The sequence below is a fragment of the Periplaneta americana genome, chromosome 13 (assembly GCF_040183065.1).
Source record: "Periplaneta americana isolate PAMFEO1 chromosome 13, P.americana_PAMFEO1_priV1, whole genome shotgun sequence".
NCBI lineage: Eukaryota > Metazoa > Arthropoda > Insecta > Blattodea > Blattidae > Periplaneta > Periplaneta americana.
In genome coordinates, this window is record NC_091129.1 from 51,781,871 (window position 1) to 51,804,795 (window position 22,925).

General features: G+C 35.4%; 1 protein-coding gene across 2 annotated transcripts in view; it reads right to left on the bottom strand.

Moving 5' to 3' along the window:
• The window catches only part of LOC138711895 (facilitated trehalose transporter Tret1-2 homolog), a 128,216-nt gene that overhangs the window by 70,359 nt on the left and 34,932 nt on the right, over positions 1–22,925 (bottom strand). Inside the window, exon 1 of one of the 2 annotated variants that reach the window (XM_069843173.1) lies at positions 17,930–18,006. The exons of the other annotated variant lie outside the window; for it this stretch is intronic. Within the exon in view, the coding sequence (XP_069699274.1) occupies positions 17,930–17,949 (20 nt within the window). The 5' untranslated portion in view covers positions 17,950–18,006. Of the gene's footprint in view, positions 1–17,929; positions 18,007–22,925 lie in introns of those variants that run through there. 2 annotated transcript variants of the gene reach the window in all.

The following is a 22,925-nucleotide window of genomic DNA, read 5'->3' on the forward strand; positions in this document are numbered from 1 at the left end:
TGTGCATGACGTCACACTTTAACCTTGAACTCTTAGATTGCCATTTATGACGTTACGCCCCTTTCCTACGTCATAATTTAAGCCCCCCACCCCCTCCATGACGTCATACTTTAGCCACGCCCATGACGTCACTTGCCACGCCCACTATGACGTCACTTGCCACGCTCCCTCAAGCCTGTCACTCCCCTCAAGCCCTAAAGCCCATTTAGCCTGTCACTCCCCATCATTTGTTATCTACTTACTTAGGTACTGTAATACCATAAACTGTAATACAAACAATACAAAAATTACATGATTAATGAAACAAACTTTAAAACAAAACGCATACTTGTTTGTTAAACACTTCACTGTACAGTACGATTATTTAGTCCTGACAGCTGCCGGAGATGTGCGCTTGGGTGAGGCGAGTTCAATTAGTTATGCCAAGGGGTGTTTGGGTTAGTCACTCGCTTGCCTTCGGAGCGATCGGTTCTCATGCGTGTGGTAGAGCGGTATGTTTATAGTACTGATAAGCTGTACTGCATTCCTTTACCGACCGCTCGCCCTCATCTCTACTCCGGAGCTCTCCCCACTACTCCTATTACTTTCCCTCTTTCGCGTCGCCGAGCTGTCACGACTAAATAATCGGTCTGTACATTACACTGTGTACTCTTCAATTCGTTTAAAGCAGCTGTTCAAAATGTCGGCCGCCATGTCACTACTAAAAGTATACTTCGTAGCCTTTCTTCGTCATTGAATATGTTAAATCAATTTTTAATATAGTCTCATTGTCTACTTAAATAGGCCTATTACTTTTTTTTTTTTATTTGCTAAGTGTTATGTTACTTCTCCATTAACTTTATTCTATGAATGGTTAGTTTAAGGAGCATTAAATACATGTATTTTGTATTAAATATATGCTTGGAAATTTAAAATGCATATAACTCCTATACTGCCCATATTACCAACATATGTGCCCATATTATCCTTACAGTGCAGATAATATGGACTCTTTTAAGGTTATAGTAAAAAACATATAAGTAAATGTGACATAAAAGAATACATTTAGCATTTGAATGGATTATATCTTTTAAAATAGATATAGCCTACTCTAAAATGTTTTAGGCATTCAAGCTGTTATCATTACTCAAATACAAGATATAGAGTAAAATGCCTTATGGTGCCCATATTTGCCAAACTTCCCCTATATTCACTATGTATAATAACAACAATAATAATAATAATAATAATTATTATTATTATTATTATTATTATAATAATAATAACAATAATAATAGATTAATCAATGACACTGCACCGGCATTTTTTTATTTATTGAGTATGCCCCAACGAGTATCACTCATATGTGGGGGCTATACAAGAACACATACATATGCTGTACAATGTAATTGAAAAAGTCATGAAACTACACTCTGTGAAAAACAAACAACAACACAAGAATTCATTAAAGAAAGAAAGCAAAATAAGAACAAATAGTAAGATAACATAAAGTACGTCACATATTCATTATGTATGAGGTCTCGCCCACCTCACTGAATATTACACGACTACTATGAAGTAGCCAATATGTAGGATAAACATTGGTAATTTCGTGATATTTTCATGAAAACTAATTTAATATGCAAATGTGTAAATATATCCTTATTCCGATTTTTTCATCTAAAAGACGATAACTTGCTGTACAAATCTGGAGACATAAAAGATTGGATACGTTCTTGAATATGTGCCAAAAACCAATTTTAAAACTTAAGCTGAAAGGTTGGTTATTTCGTGATAACCTTGGTAATTTCGTGATATTGCATTGATAATTTCGTGAGAGATAGAAGAATTGTGGAAAAATTCATTAAAGTCAAATGAAATTCTCATTTATTATTACAAGACTTCAAACATAGTAATTCCGTCTAATATTCATAGCAAGAAAACATAGAAATACATATCAACACATAATAAGAATGCAATCAAAGTAAAAATTGAAATTGAAATGGATCTTCTTTGCCCCGAAAGGGTTAACACTTTTATTACGGACTTTATTATAACCTATATTACTAGGGTAACTCCAAAAGTAATGCATAACGTCTGTTTAAAAATTATATTTTTATCCTACAGCTTTGCTATTTTCATAGAATGTAGATGCATCCTTTAGGAAAAAAATGTCACTTTTCCACATAATCCCCGTACCTTTAAACTGCCTTACGTAATCTAGGAACGAGGGCCTGTAGACCAGCACGGTAAAAGTCTGGACCAACACGTCTGAGTCACTCTTTAGCAGCGTGCACAAGGGAGTCATCTTCTAACCTCGTTCCGCGAAGGGATCCTTCAGTTTACCAAAGAGATGGTAATCGCACGGTGCCAGTTCAGGACTGTAAGGCGGATGTTTCAGTGTTGTCTATCCGAATTTTCTGATCTGGTCTGTGGTCTTGTGACTGACATATGGCTATGCGTTGTCGTGCAATAGCAGAACATCCTGCTTCTCCCGATACCGTCGAACACGACTCAGTCGAACTTGAAGTTTCTTGAGAGTTGCAACATACCCGTCAGAATTAATGATGGTTCCGTGTGGTATGATGTCCACAAGCAAGAGTTCTTCTGAATCGAAAAACACAGTAGCCATAACGTTTCCTGCCGAAGGTGTACTTTTGAATTTCTATTTCTTTGGTGAATTTGCATGATACCACTCCATTGTCTGCCTCTATCTCCGGTCCAAAATGGTGGAGCCATGTTCCATCTTCTGTCACAATTCTTGCAAGTAAGTCATCTAGCACTTATCATTGACATTTAGCATGATAACAAATCAAACAGAAGCTATACTGAATCCATTACGTCTCCGTTTTCTTTTTTGTTATCACATCTTGTCTTCAGATTTCTAAAATTCCTATTGTAATACAATTTTTAAAATAGTATGTATAAAATGTAACACTTAATGCTAAAATTTCGCCTCAAACAGCTAAGATTTCTATCAGTAAAGCTAAGCCTATATGGCGACTGCAGATGTATCTAAAATTCCAAAAACCATTTCCTAAAATTTCATGAAGATACAATAAATCTTTGTACCAAATATCACATGCTTACCTTTAGTGATAAGCCTGTAATGTAATTACAAACATTCACAAAATTTGTACGCCTGAGAAGTCGACGCAAACTTGCTCTCTCCAAACATAAAAGCTCACTGAAGCAGCTACAATAGTCACACAAAGCTTAGCTGTATGTTTCTGGAAACTGGAAAACATATGCAATCCCTTGGCGGATATTTGGATCTCGTAATACCATTGGTTAGTTCACAAAAGAGCAAATAAAAAGTATCACGAAATAACCACTGCCACGAAATTACCAATGTGTACCCTATTATTACTATTTAATACGAGAAAAATTCGTACCGGCATCGGGAATCGAACCCAGGACCTCTCAGCTCTGCGCGCTGAGCGCTCTTTCCAACTGAGCTATGCCGAGACACGACACACGGCGTGGGCCGAACCCCTCTCGTAATGCTTTTTACGGCCTTACTGCCTCCATTTGAGACGCTACACGTCATATATGCAGGAGCGCATATTTAAATGACTTTATGGCTATATTCAACATCAGTTTGTGAAAACTGCTAACAGTTAATAAATCACATATTCATTATGGAAAGGGCGCTCAGCGCGCAGAGCTGAGAGGTCCTGGGTTCGATTCCCTGTGCCGGTACGAATTTTTCTCGTATTAAATAGTAATAATACATATTGGCTACTTCATAGTAGTTGTGTAATATTCAATGAGGTGGGCGAGACCTCATACATAATGAATATGTGATGTATTAACTGTTAGCAGTTTTGACAAACTGATGTTGAATATGGCCATAAAGTCATTTAAATATGCGCTCCTGCATATATGACGGATATCGTCTCAAATGCAGGTAGTAAGGCCGTAAAAAACATTACGAGAGGGGTTCGGCCGGCGCCGTTTGTCGTCTCCCAGCATAGCTCACTTGGAAAGAGCGCTCAGCGCGCAGAGCTAAGAGGTCCTGGGTTCGATTCCCGGTGCCGGTACGAATTTTTCTCGTATTAAATAGTAATAATAACATAAAGTTTTGGGCAGAAAGAAGAAAAAGTTTGAAACCATGAAATAAATAAATCAACTGAGAATTAAAATAAATAATCTTCTCAAAAACATATTTTTAAACAATTCTTAAAACACCGGCAATTTGGTAAAATTCTGTATTCTAAAGGAAGTTGGTTAAAAGTTGTTGAATAATTTGTAAAGGTCTCAAAGCAGTTTTCTTATTATGTCCCGAAATAAATGACATATACATTAAACGATAATGGATAAAGGCATAATAGACATTCAAAAGACAAGATATGGGCAAAGATCTTTTAAGCCTTTTCAAAATACCAGGCATTGGAGCAATTTTCTCACAGACAGCCAAAATATGCTTATGTTCATCAACAATCAAACCTAAAAATTTAACTGATGCAACTTTTTGTATTACAGAATCATTACACTTTAATTATTTCGGAATAATATAATAAAATGAAGGTTTAGTGAAAATCGTATACACAGTTTTTTTTTCTTTCAAATTCAAAGACAGCCTATTTGCGCTTAACCAGTTTTCAAGAGTAATAATGTCTGCCTCAAACTTTTCAAACAGTTCTTCAATGGAGTTAGTAATATAAAATACACTAGTGTCATCTGCAAAAAAGAGTGTATCTGTAATCAAAATTTAAAGAGAAAATAGACGAGTACAACAATAATCTAGATACGTTATTAAGCGTCATAATAACAATATCCAAGTTGTAAGCAATTTATACCTGAATTCAGTGTCAAAAATTAAAATAGGAAAACAATTGCCAGTCTAATGATTTCCAGTCACTAAAGCAGGGATGCAGAACTGGCGAGAGAGGGGTGAAGTTTTTGGTTCCCCGTCCACACTCCACCGGCGTTGAATGACATCTCTGTGACCCGTACGTAATCACATAACACATATACTGAATACAAATTCCCTCCCCAACCAAGTCAATGACGCGAGGGTGGAAGGAAGGGATGAGTGACGTATTCCGCCTTATGACGTACGCTATAATTGACGCCCACTTCTGCAAGCTTGCACTAAAGGATTACGTCAAGGTTGTTGCATATCACCAACTTTATTTGAAATGTATATACCTGAAGCATTGCAAGTTTGGAGAAGGGAATACTCACGGATGGATTTCAGATCAATTTATTTACAACTCTTCATGTCGCTGATGACCAAATAGACATAGCCCAGGATCAAGAAGATATGGAGTAATATGGTCAGGAAATTAATAGAACAATATAATATGTGGAGAGTTAAGGTAAATTCTAATAAATCAAAATATTTATTAATTGAAGATACAAAAATACAAAATTTATAAATTGGAGGACAAATCATTATAAGAGTTATGATGAATTAGAATACTCAGGATTTAAAATAAATAAAAATAAAAGTGTGATGAAGAAAATAAACAAAGGAATAATCAAAGAAAATTTGTTATATCAACTTTAAATGGAATGCTGTAGGGTAAGAATATAACATCAACAAAACAAAAAAAATTGTAACACAATTTATCGTTAAAACTATTACCCTTTATGAAGCAGAAATTTGAAGGAAACAAATAAAGCTAAATTATTTGCAGCAGAAGTGGATTTTTTTTGCGTCGAGCTTCCAGAACCTTAAGAAGAGAAAAAATTAAAAATGCAGAATGCAGTTATTAGGCAAAAAATGGGAGTCAAACACACAATTCTGGATGACATATAAACAAATCAGTTGAGATGGTATGGGCATGTGCAAAGGATGAATGAAGACAGACTTACCAAAGTGTATTCGAGTGGATACCAGAAGGAAGAAGAAAGAGGGAAAGACCAAGAATTCCTGGTGAGATGGGATAACAGCAGTGATGACAACAAGGGATTTGGAAGATGATTTATGGCGCGATAGGGAAGAATGGAGAAGTGTAATCAATCGGAAGATGTCAAAGACATTAAAATTCCCTTATATTTAATACGTATAGAACTACTTGCTTCAATATACATAAGCACCGCAGTACACAGATTGATGCAGATAACAGCTCCCTTATGCACAGTGACATGTTCATGAGTTTGATGGTTTGTGGACAGTATATACCTATTACACTTGATTGTGCTCATGAACGTTTATAAATTTCACGGAAATCTTACAAAATAGTAGTAGTAGTAGTAGTAGTAGTAGTAGTAGTAGTAGTAGTAGTAGAAGTAGTAGTAGTAGTAGTGATAATAATAATAATAATAATAATAATAATAATAATAATAATCAACCCTATCCAGTGATAGGCTCCTATACAAAAGTTATTATTGTTACAATATACCACAGAATATATACTTCTTTTAACGAATCCTGCTAAACGTTCTTTTCCCTCAGCTGATTAATTCGGAACTGGTCTGGAATCTTCCAGAAATCATTCTTGTTCTATTACCTTTCCAATTTAGTCGCTCATGAAATATTAAAATCGTGTCTGCTGTTATATTTTAATTCTATTTCCATTACATTTGAAGTGAATTTACGATAGCCCACATTTCTCTTATGAATTGCATTTGGACATTTTTAGAACCATTCAGTTTGCTCTGTTATAACGTCATCCACAGTGATGAGTGAGAGTGTGACAATGTTCTCCAAATTCGAATTTTTAGATTAGATTTTAGATTAGATTTATTTATTTAACCTGGTAGAGATAAGGCCGTCAGGCCTTCTTTGCCCCTCTACCAGGGGATTACAACTATAACATGAACAATAAGATTACAATTAATATTAAATTTACAATTACAATTACAATAAAAATTAAAGTACGACAAGAATACCTGATTAATGAAAGCTAGACATTTTATCATAGAAGTTAAGAACAAAGAATATTTTTGTATTTACTAAATTACAAATTAAACCTACAATAACAAAATTCTATAGTGATGAAATTACCGGATATTGAGATATTTTGTGGTAGATTAAAAGAACTATTTACAAGAAACCATGTCTGAACGAGTCTCAATTACTGACCAAGTGCCTAGTAAGTTTGCGTTTGAATTGAATTTTATTTCGACAGTCCCTGATGCTAGCAGGTAGCGAGTTCCAGAGTCTTGGCAGGGCTATTGTGAAAGAGGATGAGTATGAAGAGGTGCGATGGGATGGTATTGTTAGTATTGTTTCATGGCGAGAGCGTGTGTTCAGATTGTGGTGGGAAGAAAGGTAAGTGAAGCGAGACGACAGGTACGAAGGAATAGAAGAGTTCAAGATTTCGAAGAGAAAGAGAAGTGAATGTAAATTTCTTTTCTTATCTAGTTTAAGCCAACCTATTGCTTCCAGGGATGGGGTAATATGATCATATTTACGAACATTGCTTACAAAACGTACACACAAATTATGAGCACGTTGAAGTTTCATTTTGTTGTCGCTGGAAAGGTCAGTCAGTAAAATGTCAGCATAGTCAAAATAGGGAAATACAAGGGTCTGCACAAGGGACTTTTTTAAGCAAGAGGGAAGATGAACATTTATCCTTTTTAGCACATGAATAATAGAATATACTTTTCTGCAGGTTTCTGTTACTTGCATGTCCCAGTTGAGATTATTATCCATGTGAATGCCAAGATTTTTTACCGAAGAACTGAAAGGGATATGCACTGTACTTACTTTAACGGGGGAAATGTCGAGGTGCTTTACAGCGTCGGTTTGCCGTTTGTGTCCTAATATGATTGCTTGTGTCTTTCCAGGATTGATATTAAGATGGAATTTCTTTGTCCATGTCACAATCGAGTCAATGTCTTCGTTCAATTTATCTATAGCGTAATTTATTCGATCTAAGCGGGAAGAGATGTAGCATTGAAGGTCGTCAGCATACAAGTGATAGTTACAATGCCTTACATGAGATGTAATATCACTGACATATATCGTGAACAACAATGGTCCGAGTACCGAACCCTGTGGTATACCTGATGTTATGTTAAGCCAGGAAGAGCTTCGATTCCCGGATACAACACATTGTTGTCTTTCCCGTAAGTAGGATTCGAACCAACTCACAGCAGTCTCTGACAAATGCAGATTTCTCAATTTATGGGTGAGCAGGTCGAAATTTACAGAGTTGAAAGCTTTGCTAAGGTCAAGAAGTGTTAGTATTGTTACTTTATTAGAGTCGATTGCTTCACGAATGTCTTCGGTCACTTTAAGTAGAGCAGTGCTTGTGTTGTGTCCAGCTCTGAAACCTGACTGATACTTGTCGAATAGTTTGTGTTCGTTCATGTAGTTAGTAATTTGTCTGTGTACGATTCTTTCCAGTGCTTTTGATATGGCTGGCAGGATACTGATTGGTCTATAGTCGTTCGGGTCGGTGGGAACTTTGACTTTTGGAAGAGGAAGAACGAAAGCTTGCTTCCATATTTTAGGGAAAGTTGAAGTGATTAAGGAACTATTGAATATGTGTGCAATTGTAGGTATTGCTATGTCTTGTATTTTCTGTATGAGTAATATGCTAATGTTGTCTGGCCCTTGGGCTTTCGTCTTGATGCGTCGGATGGCTTTCATTACGTCAATAGGAGTGACGTCGGTAAAATAGAATTGTCTCGAGTCGGGGGAACTGAGTCAGGCAAAACTGTGTCTTGTTTCGTTGTGTTGTTTAAGGTCGGGTCCTTTACAAAGTGTTCGTTCAATCGGTCAAGTGGGATGGGAATATCTGCTTGTTCACTAGCCCTTCCAAGTCCAATAACCTTCAGATTTTTCCATAATTCGGAAGGGGTTGTGTTGGGTTCTATAAGTTTGTAGGAGTATTTCAGTTTAGCGTTTCTTATTAGTTGAGTCGTTCTATTTCTTAGGTGTTTATAGGAGTTAAAATATTCGTCGTTTTTGTTGCGGGTGTATTTTCTATAAGCTAAGTCGCGTTCGGACATCAGGCTACGTATTTCAGTCGTCATCCAAGGGGCTGGGGTCTTTCTGGTACGTTTGGTCTTTAATGGTGCGTGTTTGTCATAAAGTTGAAGTTTTAACGTATTGAATAAGTCTACTTTCTCGTCTACAGTTCGTAATGTCCAGATCATGTGCCATGGAAGTTGCGCAGCGTCTTCTTTCAGTGCAATATCATCTATTCTTTTGATATCCCTGTAAGTAATTACTCTAGGAGTCGATTTAGGACACTGCAGATTAAACGATAGATAAATGATATCATGCCCTGATAGTCCTGGTGCAGGCAACTGTCCATGCGTCAGTACTTTGTCGGCATTGTTAGTAATTATCAAGTCCAGTAATGTGTCTGTACCTTCCGTGTGATGTGTGGGAGCTAGGGGTAGGATTACCATATCAAGGCACTGAAAGAATGATTTAAGTCTTTTAGTCGTACTAGAATGTAAGTCAAGTAAGTTTGAATTGAAGTCACCCATGATTATAACGTTCTCATATTGCGGCGTTACGTTTAGTAAGGCTGTTTCGAAATCATCTACGTCATATATATGTGGGGGTTTATATACGACACACACTAGACATTTTGTAAATAAGGTGCAAATTTCAATGAACATGAACTCGGGTTTGGCAGAGTACTGGCTTGGAGAATGATGAATAATTTTAGGTCGCAAATCGGATCTAATATAACCAGCCACCCCTCCGCCTCTCTTGCCCTCTCTGTCATTACGGCAAAGCGTATAGCCAGGAAGGTTTACGAGAGTGGAAGGAAGATTAGGATGTAACCAAGATTCGGAGATAAGAATAACGTGAATGTCTAAAGGTGAGAAGATAGAAGAAAATTCGTCAAAATGACACAACAGACTTTGAGCATTCACGTGAACAACATTAAGTGACAAAGGAGAGAAAGAAAGCGCAGCCTTGATTATGTCTGCGGTACAGGGCAGTGGGCAGGTAGGATTGCTATTGTTCGTGTTAATAGAGGGGACCGGGACCGAATTATACAAGTACCACTGGCTCTAACAACAACAACAACAACAACAACAACAATAATAATAATAATAATAATAATAATAATAATAATAATAATAATAATAATAGTAATAATAGTGTTATCACAGAACCTGCATCCCACATGTTCACTACGGGGAATATTATTTTAAGTTACAACCTCGTGAGTTGCCCTCAGGTGACAGTTTCAGCCAGTTTATATTCTTATGGTTGAGATGAAATTATTTGTCTGAATGCCAATGACCTACACAGATGGCCATCGTCTTATCAGAATTGTCACCTGCTGGTGCCTCCGCCATGCGGTGCGACTCATATATTTCTGGTAGCTTTCGTTTCCTCAAAAGTGGCATTTGTAAAATTGGGACGCCGCTTATCTGGAAAACATCAGCAGCGACTACTGACCTAGATCCAAAAGAGTTTTAGGTTGAAATATTTGGAATCTTCATTTCTGATGGTCCAATTTTATTACTTTCTCTCACGAAAGGAACAAGAATTGATATCCGGCACGGATTGGGATCGTTTTTTTCAGTGCAATGAATTTTCTCTTTCATTTTATCCCACCGTTTACAGCCTCTCAGGTGTACATATCTTTCAATATATTTATTACCCGTCGAAGACGAGTGATGACACGGCGGTTCTGCGAACTAAACAGTTTATCTGCTGTGGCTGTGAGTACATTCGTGTTTTTTTTTTTCAGTTGGCTTGTACACTAGGGCGTATCGAAAAAAAATTCGAAATTCAAAACGTAAGGGTGTACAAAACTTGTATTGTAGTCTCTACTATAACCAGTAAAAAAAAAAAAACTAGATCTCTGATTACATTTTTCACCGACCCGCAGGGAGTCTAAAGATCGTCGAATAGACCTACCTAAAGTAAAATTTGTATTTATTTTTTTATTTTCATAATTCGTCGGAGCATGGTCAATAGGGCTCAAGTCAAACTTAAGTTCTCATTTGGCATTACGGACTTGTGTCTGGGTGGAATGCAAGTCATAATACAGTAAAAAGATCATTTTGTCTTAAGTCTTATTTTCTAACATTTTTTTTTTCGGTATTAATGGTTTATGTCGACATATTAGTATTATCACTATATGATGTACTGGATAAATATTACGGTATGTTGACCACTTGAGATTTTTATGCGTCTGTATTTAAAGTAACAGGTGTCAACACTGTATTAATAAGGAAGATTAATTTTTCCACAGTTGTACATTCTAAAATATGAAAGAATAGCATTAACGAGTTACTGAAAGTATTGTTAAGATGTTCTGTAATAGAAAGAAAATGGTTATTCTTATACAAAAGCAATAAAGGTAGGTAAATGTTTTTAATTGGAGTATTTTCTCTAAGTATTTCTACTTTTTAATATGAAACAGGCAAATCGACTCGCTCTATAATATTATAATCTAATTGAAATCATGATTTTAGTGGCTCATATTACTCGTATTATTTACTACATAATTACAAACTGGTTCCGTATGGGTTATTTTTTGTATATTCCAATAAAATTTTCTTTGCTCTGGGTGTGACAGAAACTATTGTGCATATATAAAAACATAAATTATTGCAGTAAATTATGTTCAAAGTGTAATTACTGTATAATATCGACAATGATAGTTGTACTCTTTTTCTGTTACTATTATAAATGCATCGGCGAAACGTTATACAGAGCGACCCATATTTATGTCCAATTTATTATTACACTGTAGTAGCGAAACCAATTCGGTTAAGTGACTCATTCTACCGCTAAAATGTACTGTGTTCCGTACCATTAAAAGCACAAAAGAAGCTGTAATTTTGTTTTACTTTATATTACTTCCCACTATAAATTTATAAATTAAAGAAATCATATTCATTAATTGATTATATAAATTTTATGTATACAGAATCAAAGTATAATAAAATACAATATGGTGTATTGATATAAATTGATCAATTAAAGAAAGAAAATTTCATCTAAATAAGAGATCTCAGGGAAGGATGTAAGAATACTTGTTGCATTACAGCTCTGAATGTTCATACCAATGCGCTGACGTAGATATTGACTGCTTCGAGGGTCCCCTTCTAAGCTGCACTACTTTATTGTGTTCTCAGTACGGCCCAAAACATTTAATGTAATCAGAAAAATGTAGTGTAAATATTAAAACATTAACCATGGCCACAAGACTGTCTGTGTACGATCGAACATGAATTGCTGCTCGAATGGAGGTGTGACAGTCCCAAATTATGGTGCAGAGATGGAGGAAAATGGCGAAAGGAAGAAATGCGACGCTGGACTACAAGACCATCAAGAGACTTCACGCCAACTTGATTCGCACTGGCTCAGTAACGCAACAGAAAGGTGCTGGCCGACCAAAATCAGTGATCACAGAGGAGGTCAAACAGCCGCTACTGAAACCTTCCAGAGAAGTCCTAAGAAATCCATTCGACAGTACCAGGTAATCTGGTGTATCATATGGGTCCGTCCAGCGGTTGCTAAAGGAAATGAATTGGTGGCCATGGAAACCACACTTTGTGTAAAATTTGTCATGTGAGGACTGTGATATCAGAATGGAGTTTGCGGTGTCTCTACTAACATGAATTCAAGGTGAACCTAACCTTTTGCGACACACTCTATGGTCAGACGAGAGAAGTGTGGCCGGATGCCAAGTGAAATGTTTGTGGGAGCAATACAGAACGTTCAGCCACGTCTGGAAAAATGTACAGCAAATGCTGGTGCTTAAAACGAATTTTAGTATTGGTGGAATTTTAAGCAATCCTAATGACTGGACTATTAGTTCATTCTACTTTGATCCTGTCATGTTATTTCATTTACTTGTGATAAACGAATAAAAAGTTGGACATAAATATGGGTCGCCCTGTATATTGTGTTTATAACAAGTAGGCTAACTAAAATTATGTGTAATTAAGTATAGGCCTATCACCAATAATTATTAACTTTTCAAATTTTATTTATTTATAAATGGGTAATGATACAAGATCTTTTCTTATGTCTAAGCAAAAATTTGCCATGATATTCAGATAAATAAGTTGCATGATCGCATCATATGACGTTGCGTTAGTATCTGGTGTTTCAGTTGTCTCTATAGTCTGACTGTACCGCCTGCAGGACCACATATTTCGTAAACAGAACAAGTGGCACGCTCATCTCCCAGGCCCTCACTCTCCTTGGACGAGTAATACGTATTCTCGTCCACGTAAGAGTTTGTGAATTGTGAAAGATATAGAGGTGATAAGAGAAAAAAGATAACCGATACACGTCAATGACTAAGCTTGAATGTCAACCGAACTGCAGCATGTGACTGTGCTTGTAGAAATTAAGTGCACTTACCACTTTCTTACTGGAGAAGGAAAGTAGCGAATATATCACACCTCGTTTAAGAGCACTCAGTACACCAGGGGTGTGTTGGGGGGTGAGGTGCTCGCAAGCGCTCGAGCGAGCACTTTGTTAAAACAGCTCGCGAGGAAAATAATCAATAAAATGAACGTGCTTTTCTAATTTAATCATGCTCAATTCTACATTCTAATATGGCAATCAATTGAATATATTATAGGAATTAAGCTGCTTTTTCACTGCTTGTTGGAGATTTTTTATAATATGATTTCCAAGGTTTCGTGGAGGATAACTAATTAGGAAAGAACAATGTCCTTTACCATTAAATATAGCAAAAAAAAAAAAAAAAAGAAAAAAAAAAGAAAGAAAAAAAAAGAAAAAAAAAAAAAAAAAAGAAATCCCGTAGCCCTATTCTATCACTTATTATCAGCGCGGAAGCTGAAGGAGGTTTCAGTGTAATTAATGACATTGCCAAAGTAAATAAAGTGCGCTTATAGTGAGTGCCATCTTAACGCATGGGCAGACTGGGCAGTTGCCCGGGACCCTCACGAACATAGGGGCCCAATGAAAATCTGTGCACGGACCACAATTTAATACTAATCTTCCTATTACCCGGTTCAACATTCGAATCTCACTCTAACCCGGTAAAAGGAGAAAAATTACATGTAACGGAGAACTGGCATATCTGCTTTCGCATGAGAAATGTTACCGTTTTATTGGTTGTAATGTTATAGAGACAGAATATTATATCAGATTCATAGGAGGCAATTAACGCTTGGGATGAAATTTTTTGAGTGCAACGCAGAAGTGAACACATGGCAAGAGACAAAAGGATTGGGCGAGAAAATGGAGAATCAGGAAACGATCTTCCTCACAATTCTTTGCAATGACATTCTTAAAAGAGTGCACAGCGCAATGACGGACCGGAAATGGACAGAGACGTGCCAGGACCAAAGACACGTGGTAACCAGACTCGCTATCCACGGCTTCCACCACAAGATATGTAGGTCACAAAGATTCCACCATCCAGACGACGACTGCATTTGCTCACTGTGCGACCGAACGTGTGGAAAAAGAACAAAATCCATAAGAGACTACAGTGACTAATGTGTGAAACAAGATCAATATATACGAAAGACATACTTAATACTCTTTCGTGTGCTCCTTATGTATTATTATTATTAAAAGAGTGCACAAAACAAGTAAGGTCCTGCATTCAGAGGATATGAACATACTTGTCGCCCTGAAATTTCTGAGTCTCTAAAAACCTATATTCAGAAAATTAGAGACAAATTTAGAGAATACGAATCGAAAGTCAAAAGTAAGTGTCTAAATTCAGGTTATAGACATGTGAAAAAACGGGAACGAAAGGTAAGTGTAGCCTTATTAGATATGATGGGTCAGAAAGAATTCTCTGCAAAGAAATTTTGCAAATGTTTGTGTTTAACACTTGATCAGTAATAAATAATTCATAGTAATTTCATAACGTGCGTCTGTACTATCTCCGTCAATATGATTTACCAAGTACCATTTTTATGTCGAAATGTTTGTTTTTCAAGATCAAGCCTCATGTTATATAATCCAAACGCCTGTATTAACTAATATTTTCTATAAATCATGTTTTTTTTAATGTCAAACACTGATTTTGTTGGCGGTACCAATGAATGTAAGTTTATTTTATAGATAATTCACATTTTTTTCCTGTGAATAGTTCTTTAGGCAGAGCCCAGTACCTTGCTTTGCTGGGGCTTGTAATGCGTTAAGACGGCCCTGCTTAGTCTCCCACTTATCCAGTTTAATGACTTAATTATCAGCAAACCTATGAATATTATTACATGATTAGTCTATACTAATGATATTCTAAAGTAACCGTTAATTATTTCCCCTTTCCCCTACACGTTGGCCGCCGCACTCATTTTTTTTTTGCGTGCCCTTCATTGAACTATTGTCTGCACACCCCGTCATGAAGCAATATCTGAACAAAAACAAGCAACAGAACTTCATTTATGATGTTCTATAATCTGTAAAGCTGTTTGTCTTACTTCAGTTGCATGGATTAGTTACTCTTCTCACTCCTAGAGTCAACATCAACCATAACTGCTATCTCTAGAGAAGGGCTGGGTACCAAGAGCGAATTCTACTCTCTCATGGGGAACCATCTTCTCTTCAACCCCTTTCTTCTCTGCCGAACACCGCGCAGCGTTGATGAATATTAAGCGTTCCTGTTTAGAGTTTGGAATCGCTCCCGGTGTCCAACCCTGCTCTAGAGAGATGGTGTGAATGCAAACCCTTGGTTATGTCGTCACTCCGATACATTTGGAAGTTGTATATGGAGTTGGAATGAACAGTTCATTGTTGTAGCTACATGATACTTCGTGGTAAAAGATAAGTAACTAATCTATTCTATTTTCCTTGGCTAATACTATCACCTCACCTCTCGGCACTGTCATTGCTGCTGTTGTCATTGATACTAGTACCACTATCACTATTACGACGCTGCTGGAGTGTACGCGTGATGCAATGTTTACACATTGTATTCTTGTACATACATGTGATAAATTGTAATAGTGTTGACCTCATTTCATGAAATGTTTCCCACATTAGGTATTAAACTTCAGAATTTTCCTCAAAATCTAAAGTAGCCCTATAGATGTTTTGTTGCTTATCATCATCATCATCATCATCATCATCATCATTATCATCATATCTGCTGTGTCTGAAAAGTGATCCTCTCTAGTTAAGATTCATCGTATCTCAGTTGAATTCTAGGTAAAGATATAAAAACTCATTTCTCTTTTAAGAACTGAATTTTTTACCCTTGTCTTGTGCTATTTTAAGCGTGTGCTTTCATCTTGTGATCACATGAAGAGATAGAACCGCTATTTGTGAATGTCTAAGCTAGTTTGTGATTATTAGAGCCGGATTTATATGCACTAAAAGTTAAGAATGACACTGGGTGTAGTTGAGTGGATATGGTGTCGGTTAAGAGAGTTTTTGAACCTAATTCACAAGACTTCGAAATGTATTAATAAATTAGTCACAAGGACTAGACAATGCATCTTGTAAACAGCGCGCTGATTTGTAAGTGAGGGTTAGGAGGATTAAAGACTATTAGCGATACTAAAAGGAAATACTGAAAGACAAGAATGGGATCCAAAATGATTGGGAGCTCGATTTGCAGCCAAATATCCGTATAACGATTATGGTAATAACGATAAATCCCTTTATTACGATTAAAAATATAGTTCCCAGCATAAAATGTATTCCTTCAATGAAAAAATTCTTCCGATATAACGATATCCTCTATCGCGATATATCTCTTTCGAACGATACACTTTAATGGTCCCCAGTGTAGTATTGTCTCTCTCTACTATGATAAATCCCGATAAAATGAAATGTTTGTCGCTAAGCGATACAGTAAGGTTCGTGATCTTACTTGATGGAGAATCTCAGTTTAACTGACCACTGCACATTTACTTTGGACATCCTTTCTTCTCCTGAGTCTGGAGGAACAAGTCACTTCAATTTCCAGGAGAGGCAGTAACAGCATGTGAATCCTTTCAACAGTTCCTATCTAGTGTTAGTGATTTTTCAGAAGAGTACAGTATTTAGTGTCTTTGAATTTAATAAGGTATTTATGTGTGTCAATTTCCGTGAAGAGAGCTCTGAAACAAACTGACATAAGTGATTTCTTAAAAAAAATGTAGGATATCAAAATGGGCAGCATATTAAGAGGGTTTCACTGATAATTTTAACATTTTGTGCCATTATACACACACCAAGCAAGCTGAATAGAAAGCCTCTTACCAATTTAATTCTCATTTTTAAAACCCTCCTGATAACAATACATCTCTTTTTAAGAATATTTTCTTTGTTCCGCTAAATATCGCTGTAGAGAGATTTGACTGTATCATGTGTTTCATAAACTATATAGACTGTTAATATTAACTTTTATTATACTATACAATTCCGAGTTCTAATAATCTCTTGAAAATAAATAACAACGAAGCGAAAGTACTGTATTCTTGAAGGTGAAGGTTGTTATTATTATTATTATTATTATTATTATTATTATTATTATTATTATTATTATTATTATTAGCATTTTTCATACGAAAAAAGTTGCCGCTATTCACCAAAATTTACAAGTTCTACAGATTCATAATACTCGTGGCACCCGAATTCGGGACGTATTGCTTAGAAGCGCCTTCTTCATGGAATCATAGCTCTCTCTTTGTAACCACTGTCTATTGTACATTTCATTGTGTCATTCTCTGTTAAAAATGTTAATTTGATGAAGTTGTAAAAGGAAAGGTACTGGTACAGCATACCGTCAGAAAAAAGGACTGATTATTATTATTAGTAGTATTAATATTAGTATTAGTACCTATTAGTATTATTAACGTACTCCTCATTTAAGCTCTGGTTCTGTATGCGTGTGACAAACAGCCCGCAGTTTGATCGTTAGCTGTCTGTGTAATGTTTTTGTTTTAATGTTTTCCGAGTTCTCTTTCATTACTGCCTACTTCTTCCTCGTATATATTTAAAGAATTTCACGTTGGACATGCGACTATGAATACAATACAATAGACATCGCAAATAATATGTTTAGTGACTTATATTCGTCCGTTTGAATACTTAACTTAGTGTAAATGTCCAAGGTTTAAATACACAAGTTTCACTCACATTTGCGCACCACGTGTCATGTCGGCACTACAACTGGATCACTACTGACGCTTATCTATGTCTTCAGTGCTACAGCGACACAACGGACAAAATGCTCAAGCAACATGACTTTGCTGGTGACGTCATGTCCTGAGTTGCCTAGCAACCCGAGTAAACACTCAATGTACAGTACTTATACTTGTATTTTATGATGTCTCTGTCAAGAGACGAACAGTCCAGGAAATGAATAGGAATAAATTATGACGCCTCGTACTGCTATCGAACAGCTGCAGAAAGTGTCATATAGCCCTAGGGAACAGCACAAGGAACATGCAAAGGCTGGGGCAAAAGAGTAAAGTGTTTACATTGGTTTTCAATCATCATCCGATTTAAAGGGACCGATAAGATATAAGTGTCATGATAGAGATATTATTATTATTATTATTATTATTATTATTATTATTATTATTATTATTATTATTATTATTATTATTATTATTACGGCGATGATAATGATATAATGAGGATAATACACAATGTACAGTAAATAATGTCATTAATTTCAGGTGATTATTCAGTGAGATATTTCAAACAAAAATGTTTAATACAATTTTGCTCGTATTTGTTTCCTTTTCGAAATAAAAATTATTTTATATGAAATATTTCATAGCGTGTTTTGGGAACTACTGAGTTAATTAAGTATATGTTCACTCAATTTAAGAGAGCACTGTGTTATGATAATAAATGAATGAAAGAATTATATTTTTGCCCTTTAAATGTGCAGAAATTTGATCCATGCAAAAGAAATTTACATTACATTTGTTCGGATCAAATTTATGCACATTTTAAGGACCAAATAAAAATTTTTTCAATCATTTATTATTATAATGCACTGCTCTCTTAAATTGACTTAACATATTGTAAATTAAATCAATGGCTTTCCCAAAAACGCGCTATGAAATGTTTCATGTAAAACAATTATCTCGAGGAGGAAGCAAAAACTAGCAAAATTGTATTAAACCTTTTTTTTTAAATATCTCAAAGAATAATCACCTGAAATTAACGGTATGGCATAGTTGCGCCCCGCGGTCAATTGGGAGGCCTAGGCATGGCATAGTTGCGCCCCGAAGAAATCAGGTAGCAGAATGGACATGGCATAATTGCGCCCCGAAGAAGTCAGGTAGCAGAATGGACATGGCATAGTTGCGCCCCGATGGGCATAGTACACACGAAAGTGATCGTCATAAAATAAATAAATTAGGCCTACTTAAAAATATTAATGTGGTAGCTGCACTGAAATCGCGTTGCATATGATCAATTTTGCTATTTAAAATGGTACTTTTTTATCCATCACACATAATAAATGAATTGCATTTTTTGTTTATACACCGATATCTTTACCCTCCGGTACAGGGTACAAATAGTAGAAAAGCAGTTATTAAAGTACTGCCAACATCAAGGTGTTCATTTTAACGATATCGATAATGAATATTAAATCGAATAAAAAATCAATAAGGTTGGTAGACTACGAGGCTCGAGTTCCCGTAATGTCTTTTTCTCTACCTATTTCATCGGGGTGCAACTATGCCCACAAAACAGGGACCCTTTTTATCTGCTGCATCTTACCTGACCGTGGGGCGCAACCATGCCATGGCATTGCTTACGGTTCAAGCTGTATAGGATTCATGAAGAGAATTCCATCAGATCCATACAAGAAACCACATGAATTATTAGAATAGACACACCAAATTGGCACTCATTATTTGCATTCGTTAAAAAACTGAATCTGCAAATGATGTACAACGACCAATATAAAATCTTCGTCTCTCGGTACTGAAATACGATGTTTAAATTCCATTTTATGAAACAATCGTAAAAAAGTGAAATTTGTTTCAATGGAAAATAGCTAGAAAAAGTCTTCTTATTTAAATATCTCAGTCACTGTTTAGAAGACGATTTACAATTCAAAATTGCAATTATACAGAAGTAACTGAAATTTTAAGCTTTGTATATGCAAAACTTTACTTATTCAACGGTACACTAAATAAAAATAATTTACTTTAGCTAACATTTTCATGTTGACATAAACGATACACTGACGGTCCCCAGAGCAAGTGAAAATACTGTAATATATTTATTTCTAATCATTGATTACATCGTACTGCATTTTAATACCTTTTTCCGATGATTTTGATCTGATAACTGATTCTTAACAGTTTTTTTTTGTGCTGAATTCGAAACTGACCTCCAAATAGCCCCATCACATCAGAATTTTTCACAAATCACAAAAAAAAAAAAACTATTTTTACAGGCAAATATATCCCGTTCATGTTTGTTAAATACGTGTAAATCAAAGTTTGTGATAAAATTAGAACTATTAATTGAATAACAAAGTTAGTAACATAATATTTACAGTCATGTAACCATATCTCGACCATATGTGCATCTCACTCGACTTCGAATTTCCGTTTTCTTGACTTCCTGGAAGGCATTTCTGAAGAATTGTCTCTCTTAAGCATTCAACAACACTAATTAGTCATCATACTCATTCTCCACGTTCCTTGGTGTCTAGTTTCCATGTCTTTGATGGCCTGATGAAACCTTTCACCATGTTTCTCACTGAAAGCGCCTAAGTTCTCGGAAAAATAATTGAGGTGCGAATGTAAAAAATGAACTTTAACACTCATATTGCAGCCCAAGGTTCTGAAGTTATCCAACATAGTTTCAACCATTTCTTTGTAACTGAGTGTCTTTATAGTAGCATAAGAAATTATTTAAAAACTTTTTGAAGCTATGTCTAGCATCCGTTTCTGAATCGCACATACAGCGTCAAAATAATTGTACAACATTAATTTACGTATCTGGAGCATACAAAATTTCCAGACTTGACTTTATCATAACTGAGTGAAGGATATTTTCAATTTTCAGTTCCATTCGTCATATTCTAAAGCAGGCGGAGTCTAAATATTTTCACGACACTTTTTTATATATGCAGAAGCACAATTTCTAAAATCTGCTACAAAGTGCAATTACACATGTTTTATTGCATCTGTGCATCACATACTGTCTGCAAAACACTTTAAACAGTGATAAATATACCAGAGATTGGAACAGGCACCTATACATCCGTGTGTATTTACTTCAGATACAAAAATCAGAGAGTAGCCGCTTATTAAAAAATGAAAAAATAAAATTCTACCAGTGTCAAACACAGGCTAGGCATGCGGCAGTGATGAGGACATAAAATATTTAATTCATATCCACATTAACCTAACAACTTACAGAGAGATATGTGAAATTACTTATTACAGCAAAAATTGTTGTCATAAAAATAATTAAAAATATTAATTTTTGTATGAACACACTTTAAAAATACACAAAAATGCAGAAAGATACAAACTATAAATGTGCAAAGTTTTATAACTGTCATAAAAATAATTTAAAATATTAATTTTTGTATGATTCCACTTTAAAAATACACAAAAATTTAGAAAGATACAAACTATAAATGTGCAAAAGTTTTGTAATGTGCGATAGTTTCTGACAAAAGTGTACCTAAAGTAGGTAAAATTAACATGGCGGGGATAAAGTCTACAATCTCCACTAAAAATTTTACAATTAAATAAAATTAGCTAACTAAATATCTCACTGTAAAAGTATTTCTATGACTGTAATTCATACTCAAAAGAAATATTATTACATTTAATGTCATATCTAGAAAACAGTGATCCATGGACGTTTGATTAATTGGCATTTAATGTCATATCTAGAAAACAGTGATCCATGGACGTTTGATTAATTGGCATTATTTGCATATAAAATATTAAAAAAATAATAACTTAATAACTATTAGCCCGATTAAATTCAAATTTGGTAATATTATTACTGTTAATAGTATTAATTGACAGGAAAATTTTTAAGAAAATATGTCAAGAAATGTGGAAATTTGAAAATTCAGTACCCGCGCCCCTTAACTAAAAATATCGTATCCATTTAACAAAGAGAAATTGAGAGATATGAGTTTATATGACATTTACGCTTCCGTAATATTTATTGTATGGAAGGTATTATTTTAATCAGGACTCTTATTGGGCGATTGTTATTTGCAGTTAAAGAATAAAATTCATATTTGTAAGCGTTGAACATTTTAACAAGCCCATTGCAATCTTTATCAGATATTATACAGGGACATTATTTTATTTTTACTTCAATTTTTATTGTACTTGAGTTTTTGAATGTACTTCACTCCCACCCCCTCTACTAATGAAGTTCCAACTTCCTCCATACAAAACCAAGGCCGCATGTAAACACTACTGAGTTAGTGAGTATAGTACGTTCCAGAAATATGTTCGCGTATTCCAGTGACGAAAGACCTTTCAATATTGAATCATATTTTCGCACAGGTACTGTCCGTTTGTCTACGTCGCATCCCCATTTCCCCCACCTGCTTCTGCTCGCCCCTCTGTAAGAGCTGGGCTGTCTTAGCTCTTTTCTGAAAACATTAATTTCTGTTAGGAATTGGACGTTTACGTAATATTATACAACTGTTTAAAATAACTTAAATAAAAGGGCCTCGTTAAGTAATTAACTGTCACGTGATTTCCTCCCTTTCTACGATCCTGCGGCATAACCACATGGACGAACAGTAGATAGCATGTCTGAGTAATTTTATCTGTGCGGGTAGGGCAGAAGTGAAGATTGAATTTACACTACGTAAGGTACTCTTTTATAGAGTAGGTACAGAATTATTTCAACATGAGTTACTAGTACGAAGGACGAAACTGGTAATTGGGATTAGGTACAATAGTCTATAGTGCGATAATATGCACAAAAGAACTGAAGCCTTTATCGAAATAAAGGCCACCATTTTCAAAAATGTGTTTAAATATCTATATTATCAATTTAACTTCATACTCTATATTGTACGCTAATGTGCTGTAGACAGTATAATATACACTGCATAATGAATACATTCGCATGGATAACTCTGTTCGTGAGTAAAAACACTTATTCTTAA